This window comes from Crocodylus porosus, unplaced genomic scaffold (assembly GCF_001723895.1).
Source record: "Crocodylus porosus isolate Cpor-Errol unplaced genomic scaffold, CroPor_comp1, whole genome shotgun sequence".
NCBI lineage: Eukaryota > Metazoa > Chordata > Crocodylia > Crocodylidae > Crocodylus > Crocodylus porosus.
The window spans coordinates 31,493,912-31,517,751 of record NW_017728931.1 but is presented as its reverse complement, the minus strand read 5'-3'; the positions used below and the strand labels follow the sequence as shown (position 1 = coordinate 31,517,751).

Sequence of the window (23,840 nt, the reverse complement as noted above, 5' to 3'; positions counted from 1 at the left end):
GAACAGCCCAGCGAGGCAGCACGTTTATGAAATCTCCGGATGTAGCCTGGGGGCTGCAGCTTGACAGCCATCTTTCCACGTCGAAGAGCGTCTAACAGCGGCTGCGTCAGTCCCCGCCTCAGAGGAGGGGCTAGTGCGCGAGGGCCCGCTCACTAGCGAGACCTCCTCGGCCAGAGAAGCGCTGGTGGGGTGGGAGGGAGCGGTCACGTGACAGAACGTGAGTCGTCACGCGGAGCCGGCGCAGGGGGGGCCACCCCTTCTGGTCTCCCCTACAGAGACGCAACTTCCGCCGGCGGCGACGGTGACTTTCCGTTGTGTCACTTCCGCCGCCTCGCCGTTTCCTGCTGGCTGTGGGGGGGCAACGACGCGTGGCCTGTCCCTGTGAGCGCGCGCGGCTTCCCCTCCCCTCCTACTCCCGCCCGCTGCCGCCGCCGCCGCCGCCATGGCGATGCGGCAGACCCCACTGACGTGCTCGGGCCACACGCGGCCCGTGGTGGACTTGGCCTTCAGCGGAATCACTCCCTATGGCTACTTCCTCATCAGCGCCTGCAAGGGTGAGCGCTAGCGGAGGGGCGGCGTTCTTCCGGGTCGGGGGGGGGGGGGGGGTCTCCTTTCTCCCCGTCTCCTGTACGAGGTATCGGTAGGGGGTCAGTGTTAACACGCTGGAGGGGAGGACAGGCTGCAGGTGCCCCATTGGTTAGGGCCATGGGAGGATGTGGGTGGCTGGTTTCCACTTGGGCCCCAGAGACCCAGGTCCTGCATGTGAGGAAAGTTCTGTTTATGTCTCGGACCTAAAGGGGACTGCAGAGGTGCCTGCCCCACCCATGCCTCACTTCAGAATGAAGTGTCTGTGGCTTGACACCACTGCTGGGATTGCTGTGCATTCATTGCAGTAACTGGCCTCTTTATCTTGTCCCTGATTTTTCCCTGAGTGGATCTTCTGTATCGTTTTAGGATACTATCCTAGCACATACCTGTTGCCTTGACCAAATAATTGTATTCCTTAAGAGGACCCTCTTTGTCGGTGGTCGCCAACCAGTGGATCTCAGTCCACCGGTTAATCTTGGAGCCAATCTGAGGCTGGGGTGGGGGGTTGAGTGCCCTAGTGCATGCGTGGCCGTGCCCAGCAGGTCAATCCATGGGGGAGGGAAGGTGTGGAGGCTAGACTGAGGCCCCTGAAGCAAGGGACAGTGCTGCAGAGGCAGAAGCAGGGTTATGTTGAGTGTAATGGGTGAGTTCTTTAGATCTGTTAGTCATTGTTAAGTAAATTTGTTTTATCCGATTGTTAATCTTTCTTTTTCCCAAGATGGCAAACCTATGCTACGCCAGGGTGACACAGGAGACTGGATTGGAACATTTATGGGTCATAAAGGTGCTGTATGGGGTGCCACTTTGAATAAGGATGCCACTAAAGCAGCTACAGCAGCTGCAGATTTTACTGCGTAAGTAATTAACCATGTCTAAAAGTTTACTGTATTATGATTTCAGTTTGTAATCCTAGAATTTTGCAATTTTTTTTAAATGCAGTTGCTGTATTAAATATATTTGCCTTTCTTACGTACCTGGCCAATTTACAGAGACCTTTATTAAAAAGTGTAGAAAGTGAGGTTGTTGATACTTGTGGTAATACAGTAATGGTAATTAAATTGTAGAGTTGGCTTAATGGATCACTTTAATGGACATGGACTAATAACATAATTGTCTACCAACAATTTTAGATAGTCTTTAATCTTTTGTATTGCAGTTATATGGGATGCTGAAGTCAAAAGTGTGGGGGTTTTTTGTTTTTAACTGCCATTTCTCACTTTTTTTCCCATTTGAGTTCTTCTGGTACCTACTGACACTTAATTTTTCTTGAGTTAAATTATTTTCTTGTAACCTTGCTAAATATTTACATGCATGCTTAATGTTTTTGTATATGCAATTTTCTTAACTTTGTTCGGACTACTCAGAGCATGTGTATAAAAGTGCATAAGAATGCTAGTCCAGCTCATGTACAAGTGATTCATAATTTTATGCGGACTTATTTTACAAACCTACTGCTAAAGGGAAAAGGGCTTTTATTTTGGAGTGGTACAAAGGAATTAAAGAAATGGAAAATCTGAGGCAGACTAGGTTCTTTGGGTGAATCTGATATCTTTTATTAGACCAAGTTAAATAGTTGGAAAACAATTATTAAGCAAGCTTTTCAGGTTCAAAAACCCTTCGTCAGGCTAAGGAAGTTTAAGCAGTTGGTGTGTGCTCTTCCTTGTCTGCCTGTGTCCTCAGACCAACATGGCTACAACCCCTGGGAATTCTTATATATTCATTCTTAAACACTAAGCATTTCTACTGTTGGGCTTTAAGTGTCAGCAGAGTGTAGTAGTTATGTTTAACCACTACATTATGTTCTCAGGAAAATCTTGCTGCAACCTGAATAGCCAATTTAGTTGCAGTGCACTTAGTAGTAACTATAGAACTGTATTTGTACTGTCTTTCAGCAAAGTATGGGATGCTGTTTCAGGAGATGAACTAATGACATTGGCTCACAAGCACATTGTGAAATGTGTGGATTTTACTGAGGTACAGTTCTCTTCCTTTTCAACCCCCCACTTTGTTCCCCCTAGGGAGTGAAACTCTTGGATATGGTTAATTACTGCTGCCCTTGTTTCCTTATGCTTATTTTCGATGGAAGGTTCAGGTTAACTGCTCTCTGTTTCAAAGGGATAAATTAAATATAACATATGCTGTAGCAGATTGCCTAAAAAATCATCCCACTTTTTAACTGTAACCCACATTAGAGACCTAATTCTAATTTTCTGCTATTTTAGGACAGCAATTATCTGTTGACTGGTGGACAAGATAAATTGTTGCGTATTTTTGACTTGAGCAAGCCAGAAGCAGGTAAGTCTGCTTTTTAAATCTTCCCACTTAAAGTTCTTTTTTTTTTTTTGTTATGCAACTGGCTTTGAAAATGATCAGATCTGCTGAATTTCATCAGTTACAAAGATTGGGGGTCTTGTTTTTCCCAGTTAGTAGTCATGGAATTTGAGACAAATTGCTATAATAATAGGACACGCTGGAAATCTAGCAGCCTTCAGGTTTCACTGCTCTTAATTCTATGTTCTTTTCAATATTAGTTTGATTTGAAGTGTTTTATTTTAGTTGTCAAAACTTCTGAAATTACCTGCTCCAGATGTTTGCTTGGGCTCTGTTCACATCTTTCAGTTATGTGATTGGTAACTGTGACTTAGATTATCATAAGGTACTTTTGAATTGCCCACAGTATTTTTAGATTACATTGGCCTTGTCACTCTGTGTGGTAAAGTTGCACTGGTTCAACTTAAGGTTTTTCAATAGCTCAAACCTGTGTCCACTGTTTCTGTTCAAGGGGCTTTTATTTCAGTTTTAATTACACATGTTCATAGTAGACTTGAGCCAAATCAAATAAGCTGCTCTTAACACAAAAGCAAATGTCCATGCATCATTTGTACAAATCTAACTAATTCTGTTACTGAACCTAAACCAGTGCAGTTTCTCTAAGGGTATAGGGATAGCCTTAACATTTGAAATGCTTCAAAGTGCAGCTGCAGCTACATGCAGGGAGTGAGAATGGAGCTGAAGTCAATGAAAGCTGTCCTGTCCACCTCACACCTGCTTTCCTGGAGCACTTCCCACTTCTGCTGCCCCACCAGAAGTGGGGAAGGAATGTAGTTATGGGACTGGAAAGCAAGAATCCTGGCTCTGGTGCAGAGTGATCAGGAAAGCGCTCACTGACAGAATCCTGATCTCTTCCCCTGCCCTTCCTGTGGGAATGTGGGGGTAAGGGGACAATCACTGCTGGAGGAACCAGGGGTTTTCTTGTCATACTTTCTAGACTGTGTATATGTAACAGGAATAATTTCATTTTTAAGTGCTCCTAAATAGTTCTTGCTTCCCTCATATTTGGAGGTTTCCAAAGGATGCGTATATCTATTTATATCCTAAGTTTAAAAAAAAAAAAGACAAAACTAGTTTTCTTTCACCTTTACTCATTAAATTCAGGATAAAAATTCCAAATACTGTGATAGTATTTCTCATCTTCACTCTCAAGGCTGGTTGTTGATTTCCCCCCCCCCCCGGCTGGCCTCACTATTAATGATTAGCTACATGCACTTATAAATAGTGATTTGAGTCATGAGACTTTTTCCTCTTTCTTTTGTTTCATGTACTAAAATACTTGCTTTCATCTTCAGAACCTCAGGTGGTTAGTGGACATAATTCAGGGCTTAAAAAGGCTTTCTGGAGCAGTGATGACAAACAGATCCTTTCAGCTGATGATAAAACTGTCCGGTAGGAAACAGTAACTTTCATACTTATGAAATATTTATTTTATTTAATCATGTAATCACATTTCAGTGCAGCTAATTTAAATTTAAACCCAAGTTATGCATTTTAATGATCATGCTTATTTTCTGTGTAGTTGGAATATATAAATGTAGCTGGTAAAAAAAAAAAAAAAAATCAAGTTGTACAAAATCCCTCATTATTGTTTGCATTTGTGGTAGCATTATATTATATGTTGAACTCTTCTTAATATTCTGTTCTATAATGAGAATTGATGAGAAATTTTAAGTATGTTTTTTATTTAGCTCCGGTATGCCAGCTAATTAAGAGGTGAAATTGTTTTGTTGCTGTCTGATTTTACGTGTTAAGTGTCTGCCATCCAACAGTTCTTAGGTTTCTCTGGTGTATATGCCGAATGTGTTGTAGTGATGAGAAGTGAGGAAAGCATTGGATTTTTACAAAGAATCTGTCCCTATCTTTAAGTACTTGATCTTTGCCTCTTGGGCAAATATGAAATGCCCCACAAACCTTGTGTCGGCTGGAAAGGGGGAGGTGTTGGTCACCCCCCCAGTATTTTTCTGGATGTTGTAAGCTGTGAGAATCTACCACTGCCTCAGCTTTCTGGCTGCTGTGACTAAGGTGCTGTCTTTGCTATAAAACCCTTAGTCCTTTGTCAGCTGTAGTGTTAAGGTAATAGATTTCTTCTGTTTTATTCCAGCTCCCAGTGGAAGGATTTGAAGTTATCTTCCCTGCCTGACTCCATTTAAGCTGTGTCAGCAAGTGACAATTTCTTGTCAGTTTTAGCAGCACACCAAATAGGCCAGAACCTGTTTTTTAATCCCTGCTGAATCTTGGCAAAGATAAGAGCAGCAGTGGCAGAGGCCCTGGGTCTGTGTGTTTGACTTGCGTCTAGACAACTATACTAGATATATTTAGAAAGTTAACTTACCTTAGATATTATGCATGTATTGGTCTTAATTCCTTTGGAACTTACACTAGAAAATGCTGTTGGTTTGCCGATGATGAAAAGTTGAGTAAGGCTTTTTAGCTTTGTCACTAGAAACCTGGATTGTTTAGGAAACTAGTCACAGTGCGCAGATTTTTTTTAACACTGTGGGTGACTGGTGGCAATACCTGAACAGCTTAAAAGTAGGGGTGTGCTGATAGAGATTTTTGGGGCCACAACTGATAGCCAGTTTTTAAGGAGGCATATTGGTGGATACCCATCTGATTTCAAATACACAGCTCTTCAGGTTGTAAGTGTGTTGTGGTTTAAGAGGTGTGTGGGAGGTGCAGATCAAGGCCCCTGCAGTGAGTGAGGCTGGGGTAGGTGCTTCCTGACGGGTGGGGAGGGGCACAGGACAGAGCTGCGAGTGGCTCTTCTAGCGATGCATTGGGGGGCGTGTTCCCCCCAGATCTGTGCAGGGCGGGCTGGGGCTGGGGAGGGGGCGAGATGGAGCTGCTGCTTGTTCAGGGGGTGCAGGAAGGGAGGGGGGTGGCTCCTGCCACTGTGTGCATTTTGTCTGGTGCTTGTCTATGGCTCCCGCCACACGTCTGGGAGGGCATGTGCCCCTGGGCTGGCATGGGGCAGGGTGGGGCTGTACTGGTCTCTTCCTGGCTGGGCAGATCTAGGGGCACACGCTCCCCCCTCACCCCCATGCCCTCCCAGATGAGTGGTGGGAGCTGCCAGATGAGCAGTGCACAGTAGCAGTAGCTGCCCCTCCTTGCCTGTCCCATCCCAGCTGGGCATCCCCAGCCCCAACTGTGTACCCTCCCTCATGGCAGGGGGATTCATCTGCCCCCCATGCCCCTCCCACCACATCTGACTTACCAGCTGTAGGCAGCTCTTCATGCTGCCGGCTCTGCTTCTCACTACTTATGTGCTGCGCTGCTGCTTTGCGCACACTCGGGTATCTATCGGACAAATTATCAGCCACATTGGGCCGATTTCCGATGCAGAAAATTTTCTTTATATCAGTGTTGAACCAATATCAGACTGATGTATCGGTGCACCTCTACTTAAAAGTACACATACCTACTTAATGTTCCTGTTGCAGAATAATTTCTTCATGCTACTTCAGAATGTGGTGCATGTTAACATCAATGTATTTACATTTTGATTGTAACAAGGTTAAGGTAAGGAAATTGTTAACAGTAGATCTATAGCATCAATCTTAAAGTGTATGTTTAAGTAGCATTTGTAGTTCAGATCCCTGCGTTGATACAAATGATTTGTTTGCTAAAGTAATTTTAAGTATGCCTTTATTTATTTATTTATTTTACAGTCTCTGGGACCGGAATAGCATGACTGAAATAAAATCAATAAATGTTGCAATGTCTGTGAGCAGCATGGAATACGTTCCAGAGGGGGAAATTCTAGTGATAACCTATGGCAAGACTATTGCCTTTCATAGTGCTGAAACGTAAGTTCCAAACATGAATCCTCAGAAATGCAGAGAGGACTAGAGGGCATATGCATATAGTTATTGGTAATGCTGAGCTTGTGACCTGTTCTGAAGTAAGCACTGCAAAAGTTTATATACAGGCAGTCCTCGGACTTATGATACAATTGGTTCCTGAAAACTGTGTCTTAAGTCAAAACGTAACAGAATCAGTTTTCTCATAAGAAACAATGTTATAAATGAGGGATTGGTTCCTGAACCAAGGCCCAATACCCTATTTTCACCAAAAATACCCTAGAATTTTGTACTCGATCAATTATAGATGAGTTATATAGCTACAGTAATATATTTTTATTGTAAATAGCAATCATGTTGATTTGGAAGGACTTCTTTGAGGTGACTTTGGACTTTTTGAAGGACTCTTGGTTGGAGTCTTCTCAGGAGTTTTGGCTGCAGGTTTTTCTGGAGTCTTGTCTGCTTTTTTAAAGAAAGTGTCCAAGGAAGTTTGGACAGATGTTCTCCAGGGAGATGAGCAATGGAGCAAACTTAATCTGATGCAATGCCATGCCATGCCAGTGAACAAATGTTAAGTTGAAACTGGCATTGCAAAGTTGAAACAGGATGTCAACTTATTAAACGTTGTAAGTGCAAAATGTTGTAACTCAAAACGTTGTAAGTCGAGGACTGCCTGTATCTCTGATTTAGTCTATAAAGGAACAAAGCAATCCTGCCTTCTGCATGGTTTTGATATGGCCATGTTGATATTCCCCCTCTACATTTTTCTCCCACCCCCTCCCTACAGTTTTTCCACTTGTTTCCCACTTCACCAGTAAAGAAGGGTATGAACATCCATTTTCATTTACCCTTAAAATACAAGTGTAACTGAAAAGTATCAACTCTTGAGGAACAAGAAAACACTTTTTTAGTTTTATTGCACAAGGCCTGTATTGTTAACACAGTACAATTTGCAGCATTTGACATCCTTCTTAGGTAAATGGGTAGAAGGGCAAAGGTATGCTGACTGACTTGGCACAGAGGAGTGTTTCTTTCTAACTTGGTGTTCAGATTTTGAAGATGTATTGGGAGACTTGTGTTACTGCAACCTCTGTTATATTGTGTTTTATGCTTAATTAGTTTAGTTGGTTGTTCTCAGATAAATGACTTTCAGGAGAACAAATTGTTTAAATGTCTTTAAAATGTAAAATTGTCTACTGAGACTTGTTAAAATGGCTTCCATAAGTGCTTAAACTGTAGTTGTTTTATTTTAATTTATCAATCTTATCAGTACACACATCTGAATTCCCAGGTGTATTGCTGTGCCAATTTTATGTACCAGCAAAGTATTTAAAGCAAATTCTGTTGAAAATTTGGTTTCTCTGTGGAATATTTCAGAATTAAGGACCTCATTTTGAACAAATAAGAGGTGATTCCTGTCTTGAAATACTTGCAGTTCAAGAAGAACTCTTCCCCCCCTTCCACTTTTTTTTTCTTTTCCGTTGTTCCAATCAAGTGGGTGTGTCAGACGAAGCTTATGGGCCAGACCTAGCCCATGAGGCCAAATGAGTTTGATACCCTTTCAGTAGATGGTTCATTAAGTCAGTTACGTTTTCTGTACTCCAGAATGACTAACGAGGCACTCAGTACAACTAGCATAGTCTCTGCTGCCAGGAGTTTACCATTATAAAATTGGATAAAACAATTGAAAGACAGGGGAAAACAAGAATATTTGGCTATTAATCCGTTCATGTGGCATAAGTATTAGTTGTTATCTTTACTACTTAACTGACATTTTTTTTCTTGTGAATTAAATGTTTTAAGTTGTAATGTACCATAAGCAGAGCATCCAAAGAGACCTGTTTCAGCTTTTAACGTGAATGAAGCACAGGTCACAACTCATGGATGAAAGCTTGTCTTCAGCTTGGCAAATTTAAATGGTATTTTTGAGACTTCTGGACATGGCATTTTTAAGGAACCCTTGTGAATTGTAGGAATAGTGCCAAATTTGCTTTAAAGGCCTTGTTTTCAGGGCTAGATTTTTGTAGGTTTGTTTATGTAATAACAAAATGTTTCTCTCTAGTCTAGAGCAGATTAAATCATTTGAGGTTCCTGCCACAATCAATTCTGCATCTCTTCACCCTGCAAAAGAATGTCTAGTTGCTGGTGGTGAAGATTTTAAACTTTACAAATATGACTATAACTCAGGAGAAGAACTAGGTAAGTGGTTTTTTTTTTTTTTTTCCAAGGCTTCAGGTGGTTGACATCATAGCATAATGTGTTTAAATTAACCTTTTGATAGGCACCCAAGTTCAAGGAGATACAATTTTTGCTTATATTTATTAGACTTAGAAGCTGCATGTGCTGAGAACGTGCTGTATTTATAGCTCCTCTGACCTGTTTTTAGCTGTATTTGTTCCATTTGTTGCTTAAGCTTTTGAAATTAATACTTCCAAAATTATTTTTCTCATAGAATCCTACAAAGGGCATTTTGGTCCCATTCACTGTGTGAGATTTAGCCCAGATGGAGAGTTGTATGCTAGTGGCTCTGAGGATGGAACACTAAGACTCTGGCAGACAACAGTAGGGAAAACGTATGGTCTCTGGAAATGTGTAGTCCCTGGTAAGAACTTGGGTACTTCGGATAAAATTTAGTTGCATTATAACTTCTAAAAATGGGTTCAAAGTCTAACAATTAATTATTAACAAGGCAGTATTTTATATAGAAACTGCTAGTTGAATGTGTGATCTGCATGAGTTTCGCCAAGCATAAAGGAAGTAAGTTGATCTGTAGATCAGATTTGTTCAGCTTAATGTGCTCTAGGCTTTTCTTTTGCAGCTGTCAATTATCCATTTCAAACCTATAAATGTATTAAATAAAAACTCAGTGAATATTTTAAGTAAACTTCCATACATTAAATTGTATTTCTTTCCTCTTTATTACAGAAATTTAAGATATGATTGTATGGAGCAAGAAGATAAATATTTTAGTAATATAAATTTCAGAAATATCAGGATATTAGGAATGAGTGTACATGAATGCTTAAGCAAAAAGTAGTGTCAAATCATGGGAAATTAAAACTTTGAGGAGTAAAACAAGAGCAATAAGAAACACCTACCAAATTGCAAAACTGCTGTCTAGTGGTGGAAAGCATTTACCAAACAAATTGCCTTTCCTGAAAAACATTTCCCTCCCCCTCCCAACCCCCCATTAGACAAAAGCATAAAAGAAATTTATCATCACCTATTAAAAATGGAAATGAGAAATAGAGGAAATGACCCATAGAGAGGAAAAATGGAAATCATAAAATAAATTTTGTCTTTTTGTGTCCCAGAAGAGGAAGGTGCAGAGCTGGCAAAAGCAAGGACCAGCCTTCCAGGAACTGCAGAGGAAGAAATAGGTAATGTACCTCCCTCACACTGCCTAGCAATTCAGATTGTATGCAAGATGCTTAGTCTGGATCTACATGCTTAAGGGTATAACAAAGAGAAATGGTGAATTCTCTGTTGGCACTTCTAAAAAGTTTATAAGATCCCTTAATTTTAGTTTCCTTGAGAATACATGGAAAATAGTTTTCTTGTTACGTTTTATGTTTTTCTATAGAATAGTGAACACACTGTGTGTAATACTGCAAATTGTATTAGTTGTGTGAACAGTTCCAAAGAGTTAACATGAAAGATGGATTCCAGTCATCTTTTATATCTTTGGAGAAATCACTGCCACGATTGTTTGGGTGTTTTTTATAACTAAGATGAAGTTTACCTGATGCCTTTTAATTTTATTTGCAGAAGAGCTGCCCTCTGAAAACTCAGACTCCATGTACAGCTCAACTCCTGAAGTTAAAGCTTGAACATCACAACTGTTATGCAACACATGGATGTAATGACCTAAACAAGCAGTGATAAGCAGGGGCCTTCCAGAGTGTACTCTCTACATAAGGCAAAGATGGGCTGTAATTGATGAGAATGTGTTGGAACTGGCTAAGTGTTGTTTTGTAGGAGAAATGAATATCAAAAAAGAAGACTAGTAGAGTTTTGCTATCTTTTAGCTCAGCTGCCTACTGTCTTTTTGAATGAAGGTGTGCAAGCCAAGATCCAGTCTCTCCCAATTTCAATTAGAACTCATTGTAGTGTGTTTTCTTTATTATGGAGAAGAAATATAACAGCTTTTACCAATATTCTTTTTCTGAAAGTTGGAAGATTTGGCTTTAGTTATAAAGAAGGGATTGTGTACTAAAATATTCAGTTCACTTTTTCTGTTCCATTGTACATCGCTTCTGAACATCTGTTTTCAGTTGTCTAAATAAAATGCCTCTCAACCGACTCATCTTATTGTTAGCATTGGGATTGTGGAATAGAAGTAACAGTTATTACTCTGTCCTTTCCAGCATCCATTGGTTTTGTATTATGCAAAAAAGGAAAGAGATGAGAATGAGCGTGTTTTAGTATTAAAGTCTCTGGAATAGCGGATGATGAGTATCCTTTTTCACAAGCCTTGTATCTTTTACTCTTTAAACTTTGAATGTAAACAAACCTCTCTCAAATAAAAAAAAAAAAAAAATTGGAAAAACAGAAGTATAAAATGCAACTGAAGAAAGCTGAACATATTCCTGTAGCGGTACCACTGATAAATCTCTACAGTGTGGGTTTAGGCATCCAGACTAAGTTTCAAAATAGAGTACTCCTTTCTATCAATAATATACTTTCTTCATTAAAGAAAAATGTCATTGCTATTCTTAAATTTGTAATCACTTAAATCTTGTGTACAGTTTTTTTCATCTATGCACTACATGTGTTTACAAAAGCCTGATTGCCAACTTTCTTCCTTTTTAAGGGAGTAATAAAGGAACGATTTATCAAATATAGCTTCAAGATAAAGTAGCTTTTGACAACATGCTTCTTCGGTGTTGCCATTAAATTCTAAATGTGGGAGAGGGGGGAAATGTGGTTTGTGGTATGTGAATGAATTTAAATGTGTATTTGTTGTTTTGTTATGTTTCCCTACCCTCTCATATATACAAAAACAGTTCTTAGAAAATACCAGACTGGCTCGTAAAAATCAAACAAACAAAAACCCTTTCATGTTGCTTTATTATACTTGGTAATGTTTAAAAAGAAATTAAAATGAAAGACTTGTAACTGCACTGACTAGGTTAAGTGGAGAGAGAAGCCTTTTCTAAAAACAGGAGATGGGAGATAAACTGCTGTGATTTGTAGTTTCTTGTTCTATATTTTAGTGTTAAAAACAAATGTAGGTGTTGTTTGACATGGTTATGAAATAGGTTCTCAAGGGTGAATTTTATTTCCGTGTTGGAGTCAAATTAATTTATCTAAGGTGATTGGCAAATTCCAGGCAAGGCTTTAAAAATGGGATTCTAAAATGAAATGGTTATTTCAGGCTTAAGAGTCAAAGACAGCATATTTTAATTTGTGAAATGAAGTTATCTGAAGTGTCACTAAGAATGAGTTCTTAGCTGTGAAATTTCAAAAGGTATTCTTTTCTTTTTAACTTTAAATTGCTTTTGTTTTCCAATGTTGAAGATGCAGAATGATACTGGTCTAGATCTCCAAAATCTGTGCTCACTCCGTGCCCTTTGAATTACCTTGTCTTAAGTGAGGTTCCAGAAGATCCTCTATTAACGTTAAAGACTTTTAACAAAAGAAATAATACAGTGAATGCACCCTTATAAACTTGAACTTAAGAAAAGGGATGCCATTTTTCAATATTAAACTGTGTTGAACTAGAGAAATGTAGGAAAGGAAAAAACTAAACATGGCCACAAAGTTCTGTATACATCACTGACCCTCAACTGATTTAGACTCGAGATACCCCTTGTTCGCCTTGAATAGCACCCCATTTCAAAACTAATCTATTATAATACTTACCTTCTGCAAGAGTGGTCAGCCAGCTAGCAGAGTGGGGCTGGGGCATGGTCTGGTAGAGAACCTGTGCCTGCTCTTCTCTGCTTATCTCACTTCCTGTGGTACCATAGGGCACCCCTGGCATCCTGGTTGAGAATCACTGCTCTATGTAAACATTTTGGATTACAAAGTAAAACATAGCCAACCACTGAAACTCTTGGTTTCTAAGTAGTGTGAGAGTGATATTGTAGCTGTGGTGGTCCAGAAATTATGCCAGAGGCTTTCTTAGGGTGACAGTTTTTATTTTTATCTTGTTTATTTATTTTTATCTTATTCAAATCCATTCCAAATTATGTATATGAGGAGAAAGCTTCTACTGATTGATACCAGGTTTTTGAGACCTATACCCTACTGAAGCCATCGGGGAAGACCAGAGAATTTCAGAACCTGACTTGCTTGTGTAAGCACGGTGGCTCATCTCTCATTACAAGAGGACTGAAAAGTCCCTTCATCAGGCTCTGGGAAAAGTGGTACAAGATGGGTAAAAGTCCCCATAGGTAGGAAGCTTCATTTTTGCACAGGGACCTGAAGATGGAAGGTTGTCCCTCTGGGTCCATGAGAGTATCTTTGTCAGCTGTTTTAAGTAGCTCTCTGATGTGTTGATCAGGTAGAATTCCTTCCCTGGAGGTGTCAGATGGCAGGCAGGGAGGTAAAAAAAATCCCTTCCTTGTTATTCTCTAATGAAGTTTATTTCCTACCTGTGGGACTTTTTACCATCTTGTACCACCTACACTTTTTCCCAGAGCCCGATGAAGAGACTTTGATCCTGAAAGCTTGCAGAGAAGGACAGTTTTCTTGCCATTTTCCAGTTGGTCTAATAAAAGGCATCATTTTGGAACCAAGAGTTCTTGTTTTTTGTATGTACAATTGAGTAGTTATTTCTCAGTACCCCAGTACTACAAGGGTTTATGGTGCATCTATACTTGTTTCCTTAGTGTGTGCAGTAGCAACTAGCTCTCAACTCTTCCTCTGTTTACACCATTTGCGTATTTTGCCCAGAGTGAATTGCTGTGGCACATGCAGAAAAACATGTCAGACCCTAGTGCCTGCAACGGAGGAGAGTAAGATCGGAGGGGCTGGAGGATTCTTCCTGTTGCAAACCAATGTAGGCTAGGCAGTGGGTGTCCATGTATGAATGCATAAGTAAGGAGGATGGCCGTTTCTGAAAAAGGGCCATTTCAGGCTTAATCAGTTTTACTTGGAGAAGAGATCCCTTGTGACAGTCCAGCCACGCTACTGAGCTGAAGGAGGTTACTTGTACAAAGCTCCTCCCAGCCTGCCTGTGAAAGCCAATGAACAACCCCCTTCTGGCTTGATCAGCTGCTCTTTCCTGCCTGTCCCATGTAGGGGAGGAAGGAGGGAGGCAGACCAGGAAGTGCTGAAGCCCAGCCCATTGTTGTTCGTGGTGGGGCTCAGGGATCATGTCAGCCAGGAATCCAGGCATGGAGCTGGGTAAGGGATTGCAGCTACTCCGCCCTGCTTGCAGCCTGTGCACATCTCTGCCTCCTGTGGGTGGGCAGGTCTGGTGCAGGGCAAGGTCCAGCTGCCTGGGACCAGGCCAACCACTGAAGCTCTCGGTTTCTAAGTAGTGTGAGAGTGATGTTGTAGCTGTGGTGGTCCAGAGGCTTTCTTAGGGTGGCAGCGCTTATTTATTTTTATCTTGTTCAGATCAGTTCCAAATGCAATTGGGCAAGGTCCAAAATCTGACTGAGCAGAGTTCAATCATCAAGTCTGTGTGGCTCTATAACCGGGCAAGTATTCTCCTTCTCCATTAGTCTGGGGCTTCGGATACTCCCCAGGCAGGTATCCTACATGCAAGCCCCAGGCTCAGAGGCCTTGGGGTTCAGATGCCCTCGGTCTTGCTTGATTTTAGGCAAAAGGCTGAGAAACGATTTAGTGACTCTTTTATTGGAGCAACTGTGTAGTTGGGATAAAAGTTGGACAAACTTTCAAATGGAAGACATTCTCCCTCAGGTCTCTGATTGTAGGAGGGTAGGCACAGCAAGTGAAGCACAGTGTAGGGGAGGGGCTGAAAGTCTCAGGCATAGTGAACACAATTAGCAAAAGAAAAGAAGCTGAGTACTGGGAGATCAAGACCTATCAAAAGGAAGGTGGGGGGGAGGGTTGTCAGTCTCACTTTCCTTGTGTGAAAATTATTCAGGAGTTGGATAAATTATAACAGACCATAAATCCAATATCAGTGTTCAGGCCTTGTTTCTTAGTGTCCAGCCAGCTTATGAGTGAGGGTGGTGATTGTTAAATCTGTAGTGGATATAGCAAGTCCAGGTGTTCAGTCCAGATAATGAAAACATCATCTGTGTAACACAGGTATAGTGCAGGTTTGATGGTGCAGTTTCTATAAATTTTTCCTCCAGGTGGCTCATGAAGAGGCTGGCATATTGGAGAGCCGTCTTTATGCCCGTAGCTATGTCTCTGATTTGGAGGAAGTGATCATTGCTTCTGGGTAGCTCCCACTGTGAGAACTTTACTGCTTACCGTTTGTATCAGTGGTCCCCAAAGTGGGGTGGGCGCACCCCAGGGGTGTGCAAGACAATCCATTGGGGTGTGGGAAGAAAATATTAGAACTTCTATTTAGATATATAAATATGCATATATTGGGGTTGCATGCTCAAAAATTTTTTACTGATAGGGGTGCGTGATCAAAAAAGTTTGGAGACCACTGGTTTATATCATGTATCCTCTGGCTGGCAAACTGTCCACAAAGATATGATCTCTAGGGTATCTTTCATTATGTGAAATGGTTAGATGAGTTGCTTTTTCAAGCATATTTCAATCTCCAGGATACTGTGAGGTTCACGTGCTTCTGGTGGATTACTAAATGTTTGGAATTTGATATTTTCACTTAGATATTTTTCTTTTTCTACAAATGATTGACATAAGCTCTATTACTTGCTTTCTCTGCAACTTGTTTAACTAAAAGGAGAAAAAAAAGTCTTCGGCCACTGGCTCAAAATTTACTGTCCGTGAGGAGTTGTATGAACATAAGTCCAACCGTGCAACTGTTCAGGTGAAGTAGTATACACTGGGCAGTTTTAAATCTGGTGTTTACTTCGGGGCTGATTTTGCAACAGTCTTTTACACTTTTGCCAACCCCAGATATTTAAAGATGAATCACACCCCCTCCAAATCTCAAAGCTGGATTTAAAAAAAAACAAAACTTAGTTTTATGTTATGATGTGTTTTATTTTTCTGAACCTTCAAGGTGCTCTTGGGTCACAATTTTAAGCTGTTTTCTGCAATTGTGAGGACTGAAAGTGGGTCTTTGTTTTTGTTAAAATGAATCACCTATGCCCACAAGTTAAGGCTTTAAATAAAACATTAATATTACACGTGCCATGATGAAATTGTATGGGCTGGCCAGACTGTTATTCCAGTAAGTTGTAATCAAGCCAACAATGTCACAAAACCTTGATTAGTTTGTAGCTGTCACAGGTTCTGCTTGAATTAATTTCTTTCATACCCCCCTGTACCTCCCACCTTAATGTAGTCTAGAACAGGATGTACCTTTCTAGTCACTGAATTTTGTATATCAAGAGATTTACATATCATTTTCCAGGCCTTTTTTCTTTCCTGAAATGAAAGTTAGTATTTTGTCCCTGAGGACTGATTTTAGAGTTTCCCAGTGGATTACTGAGAGATCCCCCTACTCCTCCATAACTGTTGGTTGGTGGAAATCTTCTATTTTCCTCCCTCTGAAACAACTGAAATGTTGGGTATCTCCTAGAAGTGAAGTGTTGGGTTGCTCTCATCTGATGTTTGACTTGAGGCTGCCTGTGAAGATAAGAGACTAACCCACAACTATAGTCATCTGAAAAGATGTCTTTAATAAATATATGTAAATGTGTATATGCACATCAGTTAACGGTGTCTTTGGTTCCTGTGGGAAGACGGTGCAGCATACTGGAGTGCATGGGTACACATTTATTTATGCGAATTACAAAAATGCAGTGCCTTTAATTCTTAGTGTAAATGTTACCTCTTATTTTGCAATCGCTTAAGTGGCTCGTGGAAGGCTTTTGCTTAGAAATTGGAAATGTTATTTAGCAGAAGTAGGTGCTCTAGCAAACTGTCCTTGAGTAGATCCCCATTATGTACTGGATACATCATAGAATTAAGTTAGAGAATATAGTTTATATTTTAGCTCTACTTCCTGCATAACTTTGGGTGAGTCACTTAAACATTCTTGGTTTCATTTCTGTTTTAAAAAATGACATTTTATAAGCTACAGCTGACAAGCCCTACCTGAAGTAAGCATTATTATATTGCCATCACTTTGCCTTCAGAATCTGCATTCAAAATATTTTCTGTCATGTTTTCTTCTCCCATAAGCAGCTTTTAGTTCCTCTAGAAATTGGATTAATTTGTGTCCAAGGATTAAAAAGCACTGTTGAATCCAGAGCCTTGTCGTCTGTGAACCCAACTTGAGATGCTTACTGACAGATTTTTTGTTATGCATACTTCTGAAATCTCTCCTTCTCTGTATCCTAGGTTGAGGACTGGAAAATCAGATGCTCTTATAGAAAATTTTTGATTGGTGCCATTTTAATTCTTTTTTGAAGATAGGAGACTGATCCTCAATAGTTGTCTGAAAAGCATGTCTTTAGTTAATGCACATCAGTTAATAGTGTAGTCATTTTTTGTTAACATCTTTTTGATATTCTTTTTGATCTAATATCTTTGTGTTAATGATTTTGCAAAGTGTTTTTACCATCCCTGATGATGGTAATTGCATGTGGATGGTGACAAGCATTTTCAAATAGGGCCATCTAGTGGTCAAATATATTTAGTAATATTCATAGTGGACAGGATTATATATAATTTTGTGGGTAACCCTACATTTCAATGTCAAACTTTTAAAATAATAAATTAGCTGAAAGACATGGTGCATTGCCTAGATCAATGGTTCCCAAATTGTGACAGATTTCACTCAACCAGTTTAAAATGCTACAATCTTAAGTATCACCGGCAATTTTATGTCATATAAAGTAATTTTAATAAATCTGTTAATGTGTACCACTGGCAGGTTGTCTGTATACCACTGATGGTACCTGTACCACAGACAGGAAACCGTTGGTCTCTAGACCAAAAATGTGTGAGCAAGCTGCTGAGGACAGCAAGGGCATCCTCATAAGGGAGGAAGTTACTGCATTTACTTAAATATAAGATGACCCTGAATTTAAAATGGCCCTCCAGTAATTAATTCCCATTTACTGTTGGGCTGCTTGTTGGCACTGCTGATTGGCCAGGCAAGAGAAGGAGCTTCCACGTGCTCTATGCCCAGAGAGACCCGAACCCGAACAAGAGTTGTGCCTGACAGTGAAGGGGAGGGAAGGAAGTGAGTGGGAGGGGGCAGAAACTGCAGAGGATTAACAGGAGGAAGGAAGCAGGAGGCTGCTTCCTGACTCCAGGCCAGAGTCAGCCACAGCACCTCCCTGCTCCGCCCTCCACTTCATATGTGAATACAAGATGAGGGGCTTTTTTCCTCCATGCAGATTGGGGGGAGGATGGGGATGTATTGCCTTTTATTTGAGTAAATACGGTAATTGTCATTGGCATGCTTACACTGAGGAATGCAGATAAGGAGCTTGAGCTACTTGGAAGATTTGTATGCTTAAGTCTAAGCAATAAAGATACTGAACATTTCTCCTTCAACTCCCCCCTCCAGCTTTTCCAATTGTGCTGGCAGTTCATGGGACACATCTTTCTCCTATATCCAGGCGAGCTGGAAGGTTCAGTGGCTGACTTCTACCTTCATGTCAGTAACTGCTTTCTTGTTAAATTGCGACAAGGGAAACCAGTGCTGCTTGTGCAAAGACAGGCCTCATGCTCCAGAATAGACGCTTGAAATTATGGGGAAAACAAGTGTTAGGAAGCCCAATATTTTTAAAGCAAAATTATATACTTTCCTTTACTTTACAGGCCAGCCAACTAGCAGTGTGAACTGATTTCATAGTCTATGCAATATTTATGGCTCCTAAAGTGCCAGCTTGTTCTAACATCTTTTGGTTAATGATTTTGCAAAGCGTTTTTGCTGTCCCTGACAATGGTAATTGCACGTGCATGGTGATAAGCATTTTGAAACGGCCATCTAGTGGTCAAATATATTTACTAATATTCATAGTGGACAGGACTATAGGGTGTTTATAAAACCCTTGTGCCACTTTAAACTTTAAGAACTTTGGATGTACACGTGATAGAAGCAAACTGTCAGTGGTGATTGAAAGCATAATTCATTAAGATTTTAACATAGTGTAAGCTATGCATAGGGTAAGAATCACAAATGCAACTCATGAAATCATTCGGCAGCAAGTGGAAAATGTTTTCTATGAGTTGGAAAATGAAATTGAATGCTGTATCATGAAAGATGGAAGTTATGTTGAGGTCTACAAATTTGAGCTGTATTGTTTTAAAACTTAATGAATTATGCTTTCAATCACCATTTACAGTTTGCTTCTATCATGTGCACGTCCAAAGTTATTAAAGTTTAAAGTTGCACAAGGACTTATAAACACCCTGTATATATCATCTGTCTTTTCTGGGATGAAAATAATACACCTGTTCCCAAGTCTTGGCATATGATTTTAGTTGTTTTTATTACAATTGCCCATTCCTTAGTTTTCACTATAGTTGGTTTATTTAACAGAAAAATAATTAGTTTTTTTCCATTCTGAATACATACTGTAAGTACAAGGATGATGGGTGTATTAGAAGAGAGAAAAGAAAATACCGCTTTGTGTAAATTTAAATTCAGCCTGTGGAATTTATTTGTTATGAGAAAGCTTTACAATGAAATTGGATGGAAAAGTTTACCATCTGCAATAATTTTTTGTCCTATACGCAAGGAATAGGGAATCAGTTCTCATGTACTCAGTCTTAAGCGGATTGCCATGTGGGTCAGGAAGGAATCTGCCTGCTCACTCTGCTTCAAAGGAGGTGCACACACAATTTGTGAAGTGTTGTGTTTGTATGCTTTACTAGTAACTAGCGAAGTTTCAGTCACTAAATCAATTCAGAGAAGATGCAGCCTGATTCAGTGGCTGAATCATTGAATCCAAATTGAATCGGGAGACCCATAAAAAGCTCTGAATCAACTTGAAGCATGCAAATCAATTCAGAAAAGATTTGGAAAAAGATTTGGTGTGTGGCGACTAGAACTGCTCGCAGGGGTTGCAGGCATTGGGTACAGACTCCTGTGCTCCCAAAGGCAGCCCCAGGGACCCCAGTGCCACAGGGAACTTACCCAGGAGGGAGCTGGGGCTGGGGCTGGGGCTGGGGCTGGAGCCGGCACTGTGCCGGCTTTTCAAGCAGCTGGCAATCAGGCTGGGCAGCAGCTGGCTGATGATGTCAGCTGCACCCTCCACCATGGTAGAGAAAACCCCCTCCAGAGGAAGCCAGGTATGGAGGAAGTCAGTGGGCAAAGACATCCAGCTCGTTGGGGTGGATCATGGCCAGCACAGGCTCCCTACAACATTGACCTACCAGAGTAGGGTGGGATCAGCACGGAGAAGACAGAACATGCTTCCCAACACAGAGCACCCAGTGGAGGGCACTGGGTTCTGCCCTGGTGTTGGGAGCTCTGAGTCTCTGCAGCCCTGTGAAGGACACAGCTGTTCCAGGCCCAGTGAAGGGGCAGAGCAGGGTCAAGAAGCAGGGATGAGTGCCAGGCTGAAACCATAAACCTGCACTCTCCACTGAGACTGACAGGGCGAGGCCCGATGAGAGGCCATAAGGAGCTGGAACCAGTAATTAGGAATGGAGGCACAACAGCCCACGTGGTTGGCAAGTGTACTGGGGTGTAGGGGAGGCAGAGCCCCAGAACCAGCGGCACCAACCCCGTGAGTATTACCATCCCCGGGACAGTATGGGAATGCCACTGAACCCCTCCTATAAATACATTTCCATCATGTCATGGCAAGCGAGTTGGGGTGTCTGGCTCAGGGAGAGGGAGATACTCACAACACCATCTGGAGACATCACGGTGATTTGGAAAAGGTGGTCTTGTGGAGAAACAGGAACTGAGAAGTGGAGGGGAGGAGGAGGGGAAAGACTGCTCTGATATTGACATCTGTAGCTGGGCAGTGACTGTGATCTTTCCCTGAGTTCCCTTCTGATCACAGTGGTCTGGGGGAGGGATGTAGAAACAGCATATAAAGCTCTGTGTGAAAGCTTTCTCTCCCTTTTGTGAGCTCTCTCTGTCCGGAAGCTACAGCGTGTGCAAAGTACTGGCTGCAGTGGCTGGCTTCCTAGTCAGTCTCTTCACTCTCTTGCTAGTCTTTCTTCTTGGAAAGGATTGGATACACCTTTCCAAAATATCACAGATAGAAGATATAGTAAACACACACACACATTTTCCAGCACAGCAAACATTATGAACTGTGTTGGAAAGGCAGGTGCCAGGTCTTCTGGCAGGGGAAGCAGAGGGGCTAGCGGTGGTAGGGGGAGAGCTGCAAGTTCTCCCTGCAAACATGGATGCACCCTATTTCCTGGAAGCGATGAGTCTTCTGCTGCCAGTGGGAGCAAGGAGGTGGGAGCAGTACCTGTCCCTGCACCTGCACCACCCCCACTAGCCACCAGAAATAGTCACCAGCACCAGTATGACACTCTCTTCCACCTCAGTTTCACCTCCCAGCATGAGCCTTCCAGTGCCAGAGGAGAAGCTAGATCTAGAACCAGGGGACCTCAGTGCCATAGCCAGGGAAATTCTGGGGAAGGAGGAGGGATCTGAGTTTGCACTCCACATCCCTCAAAGTTCCCCTAAAGGCAGGTCTCCTCTGGAAGGCACCTTGAATGAGGTTGTGGAGGCAAGTGGCTCAGCTGAGTCAGCTCTTCCTGTTGTTGTGCCTCTGCCTGCTGAGGAGGAGGATAAGGCAAGATGGTGGGATGGTTTTGAGTTGGCAGATGATCCCAAGTATGTTATCTGCCAGCACTGCCAAAGGCAGATCAGCTGGGGCAAGGAGGTGAAACACTTCACCACCACGGTGATGCTGCTGCATCTCAGGAGGCAGCACCCCTTTGCCCTTGTTTCTCCTCAGTCTGGCACCAGTGGGGGCATGCCCAAAAAGAAGTCCCTCTCTCGCTCCAAAGCCCCCAACCCCATGAAGCAAAGGCAGGCCATCCTGGACCAGTGGGGGAAAGCCGCAGACAAAGGAGGGGCACTTTGCAAGGGCAAGTGAGGTCACCCAGGGCATTGGGGAGATGCTTGCTCTGGATGGCCAGCCTTTCTCCTTTGTTGAGCATCCAGGGTTCAGGTGGCTCATGGCACTCGTGGCCCCATCCTACCTCTCCCTCACCGGGCACTGGTACGATCAGTCAGGTCACCAGTGAGCTCTCCTTCAAGCGGAGGTGGGGGATGAGTCCCACATGGCAAGGGAGATCATGGTGGTCATGAACTGCATGGTGCAGGGGTGGCTTGTTGGGCAGGGTGAGCTCACCCATGGATTTCTGGGATTTGTGGTCATTGATGATGGGGCCAATATCATCAAGGAAGTCCATGGCATCCACTGTGTGGCACACAAGTTCCACCTCATAGTCAGGGATGCCTTGGAGAGGGAGAAGGCTGCCAGTGATAGCACTGTTACTACCAACCAGCTCATTTCAAAATGCAGAAAGGTGGCAGGCTACTTCTACCACAGCATCAAGGGGGACAACATGCTGCAGGACAAACAGGCAGAGCTGAGCATCCCACAGCACAAAATCATGCAGGGTGTGGAGACTCGGTGGAACTCCACATACCTGGTGCTCGAGATGCTGGTGGAGCAACAGAAGGCCATCCATGAGATGGCCTTGCTCGGGGAGATTGGGCTCAGTGGCCTCCTTAACAAAATTGAGTGGGATACCATCTCCCAGATCTTGGTGGTCCTCAAGTCATTCCCTGAGGCCACCAAGAGCCTCAGCACTGATGATGCTATCCTTAGCCATGTGATTCCCCATAGTGAAGAAATTTGAGAATCAAATGGAGACATTCCAGGGGATCAGTGTTCCTGGCTGGGGTAAGCTGCTTTCACCAGAGGCGTGGGCACTGGTGAAGTGGCTGAAAGAAGGCATCAGAAAACAACTGGATCCATTGCGGTCCAGTATGGTCCACGTGCTGGTGGGCACGTGTGACCCGAGGGTGAAGGGGAGCATCTGCAGCAGCAAAACCCTTGATCACTGGACAGAGGTGCTAGTGAACAGGGTCAGGGAGGCAGAAGGGCAGAGGTGGGGGGATGTGGAAAAGGGGGAACTACTGTCCCGTGGCTGCACTCCAAACACCAGCCAATCTCTGTCACCACAGCCAGTGCCAATGCGAGCCAAGGGCATGGGTTCAATGTTGGGGTCCAGAGGCAGCAGACCCCATCATCTGGCAGGTAGCACAGAGACCTCTGTGGCTACCTATCTTGCTGAGGACGTGGAGCCACTGCAATGCGACCCCTTGGCCTATTGGGCAACCTGCAGCCAGATGTGACAGGATCTGGCCACAGTTGCCCGGGAACACCTGTCCTGTCCACCAACCAGTATTCCAAGCAAGAGGGTGTTTAGCATTGCTGGGGATGTTGTGACACCCCACTGCACCTCCTTGGATCCTGGTTTGGTGGAGCAGATGGTGTTCCTCAAGATGAATGTCCTGCTGCTGGGGTTCCCCAGGCTCCACCTGCAGATGGAGTGAGTGCCGCCATCTTCACTCCACACCCATTTGCTATTTGTGTTTGCTTTGACACCCATTTAATGTCCCTCCAGGATGAACTTGGAGGTATGAGCTGGGGCTATGGGGAAGGAGGAGGCCCCAGGTCCTGGGTATGACCCAAAACTGCACCCTGCTAGTGTAGGGAGGCCTGGTGGGACTGCTGGTGGCATGGCAGCCCCAGGAAATGCCAGGATCGCTAGCCTCCTGGGTGAAAGGTGGATAGGGGGCTCCTGAAAACCTCCAGCCACCATATGCATGCACAGTCCTGGCTGGGGAAAGCCCAGATCTGTAAGATCTTTGAGAGGCCTGAGGATTACTGGTTGCACTGGAGTTGTGAGGCTTCAGGTTGTGGCGAAATGCCGGGCTAGCGGCTCCGGCACCGCTTAGGGGAGCCGCGGGCTTTGCGGAGTTGTGCGAGCGCGCGGCTTGTGGGGCAGGATTGAGGTAGCTCTTAGCCGCCCTCGAGGTTCGCCGAGTTGGCACAAGTAGACGACTTAGAGTAAGTAGTTAGTGTCTCTTAATCTATAGGCTGT

At 42.8% G+C, this 23,840-nt stretch overlaps 2 protein-coding genes across 2 annotated transcripts in view; both read left to right on the top strand.

The window, feature by feature from the left end:
• The first annotated feature begins 326 nt into the window (after nt 1–326).
• On the top strand, nt 327–11,562 carry STRAP (serine/threonine kinase receptor associated protein). Its single transcript, XM_019544497.1, has 10 exons — nt 327–554; nt 1,307–1,442; nt 2,481–2,562; nt 2,811–2,883; nt 4,215–4,311; nt 6,591–6,728; nt 8,785–8,921; nt 9,175–9,324; nt 10,037–10,102; nt 10,491–11,562. Exons 1-10 carry the CDS (start codon nt 443–445, stop codon nt 10,550–10,552), a joined length of 1,053 nt encoding a protein of 350 aa, XP_019400042.1. The 5' UTR covers nt 327–442; the 3' UTR covers nt 10,553–11,562.
• Nucleotides 11,563–13,965: 2,403 nt separating this feature from the next.
• Nucleotides 13,966–23,840, top strand: part of DERA (deoxyribose-phosphate aldolase) — an 87,078-nt gene continuing 77,203 nt past the window's right edge. Inside the window, exon 1 of the mRNA XM_019544495.1 lies at nt 13,966–14,075. Within this exon, the coding sequence (XP_019400040.1) occupies nt 14,045–14,075 (31 nt within the window). The 5' untranslated portion in view covers nt 13,966–14,044. The remainder of the gene's footprint in view (nt 14,076–23,840) is intronic.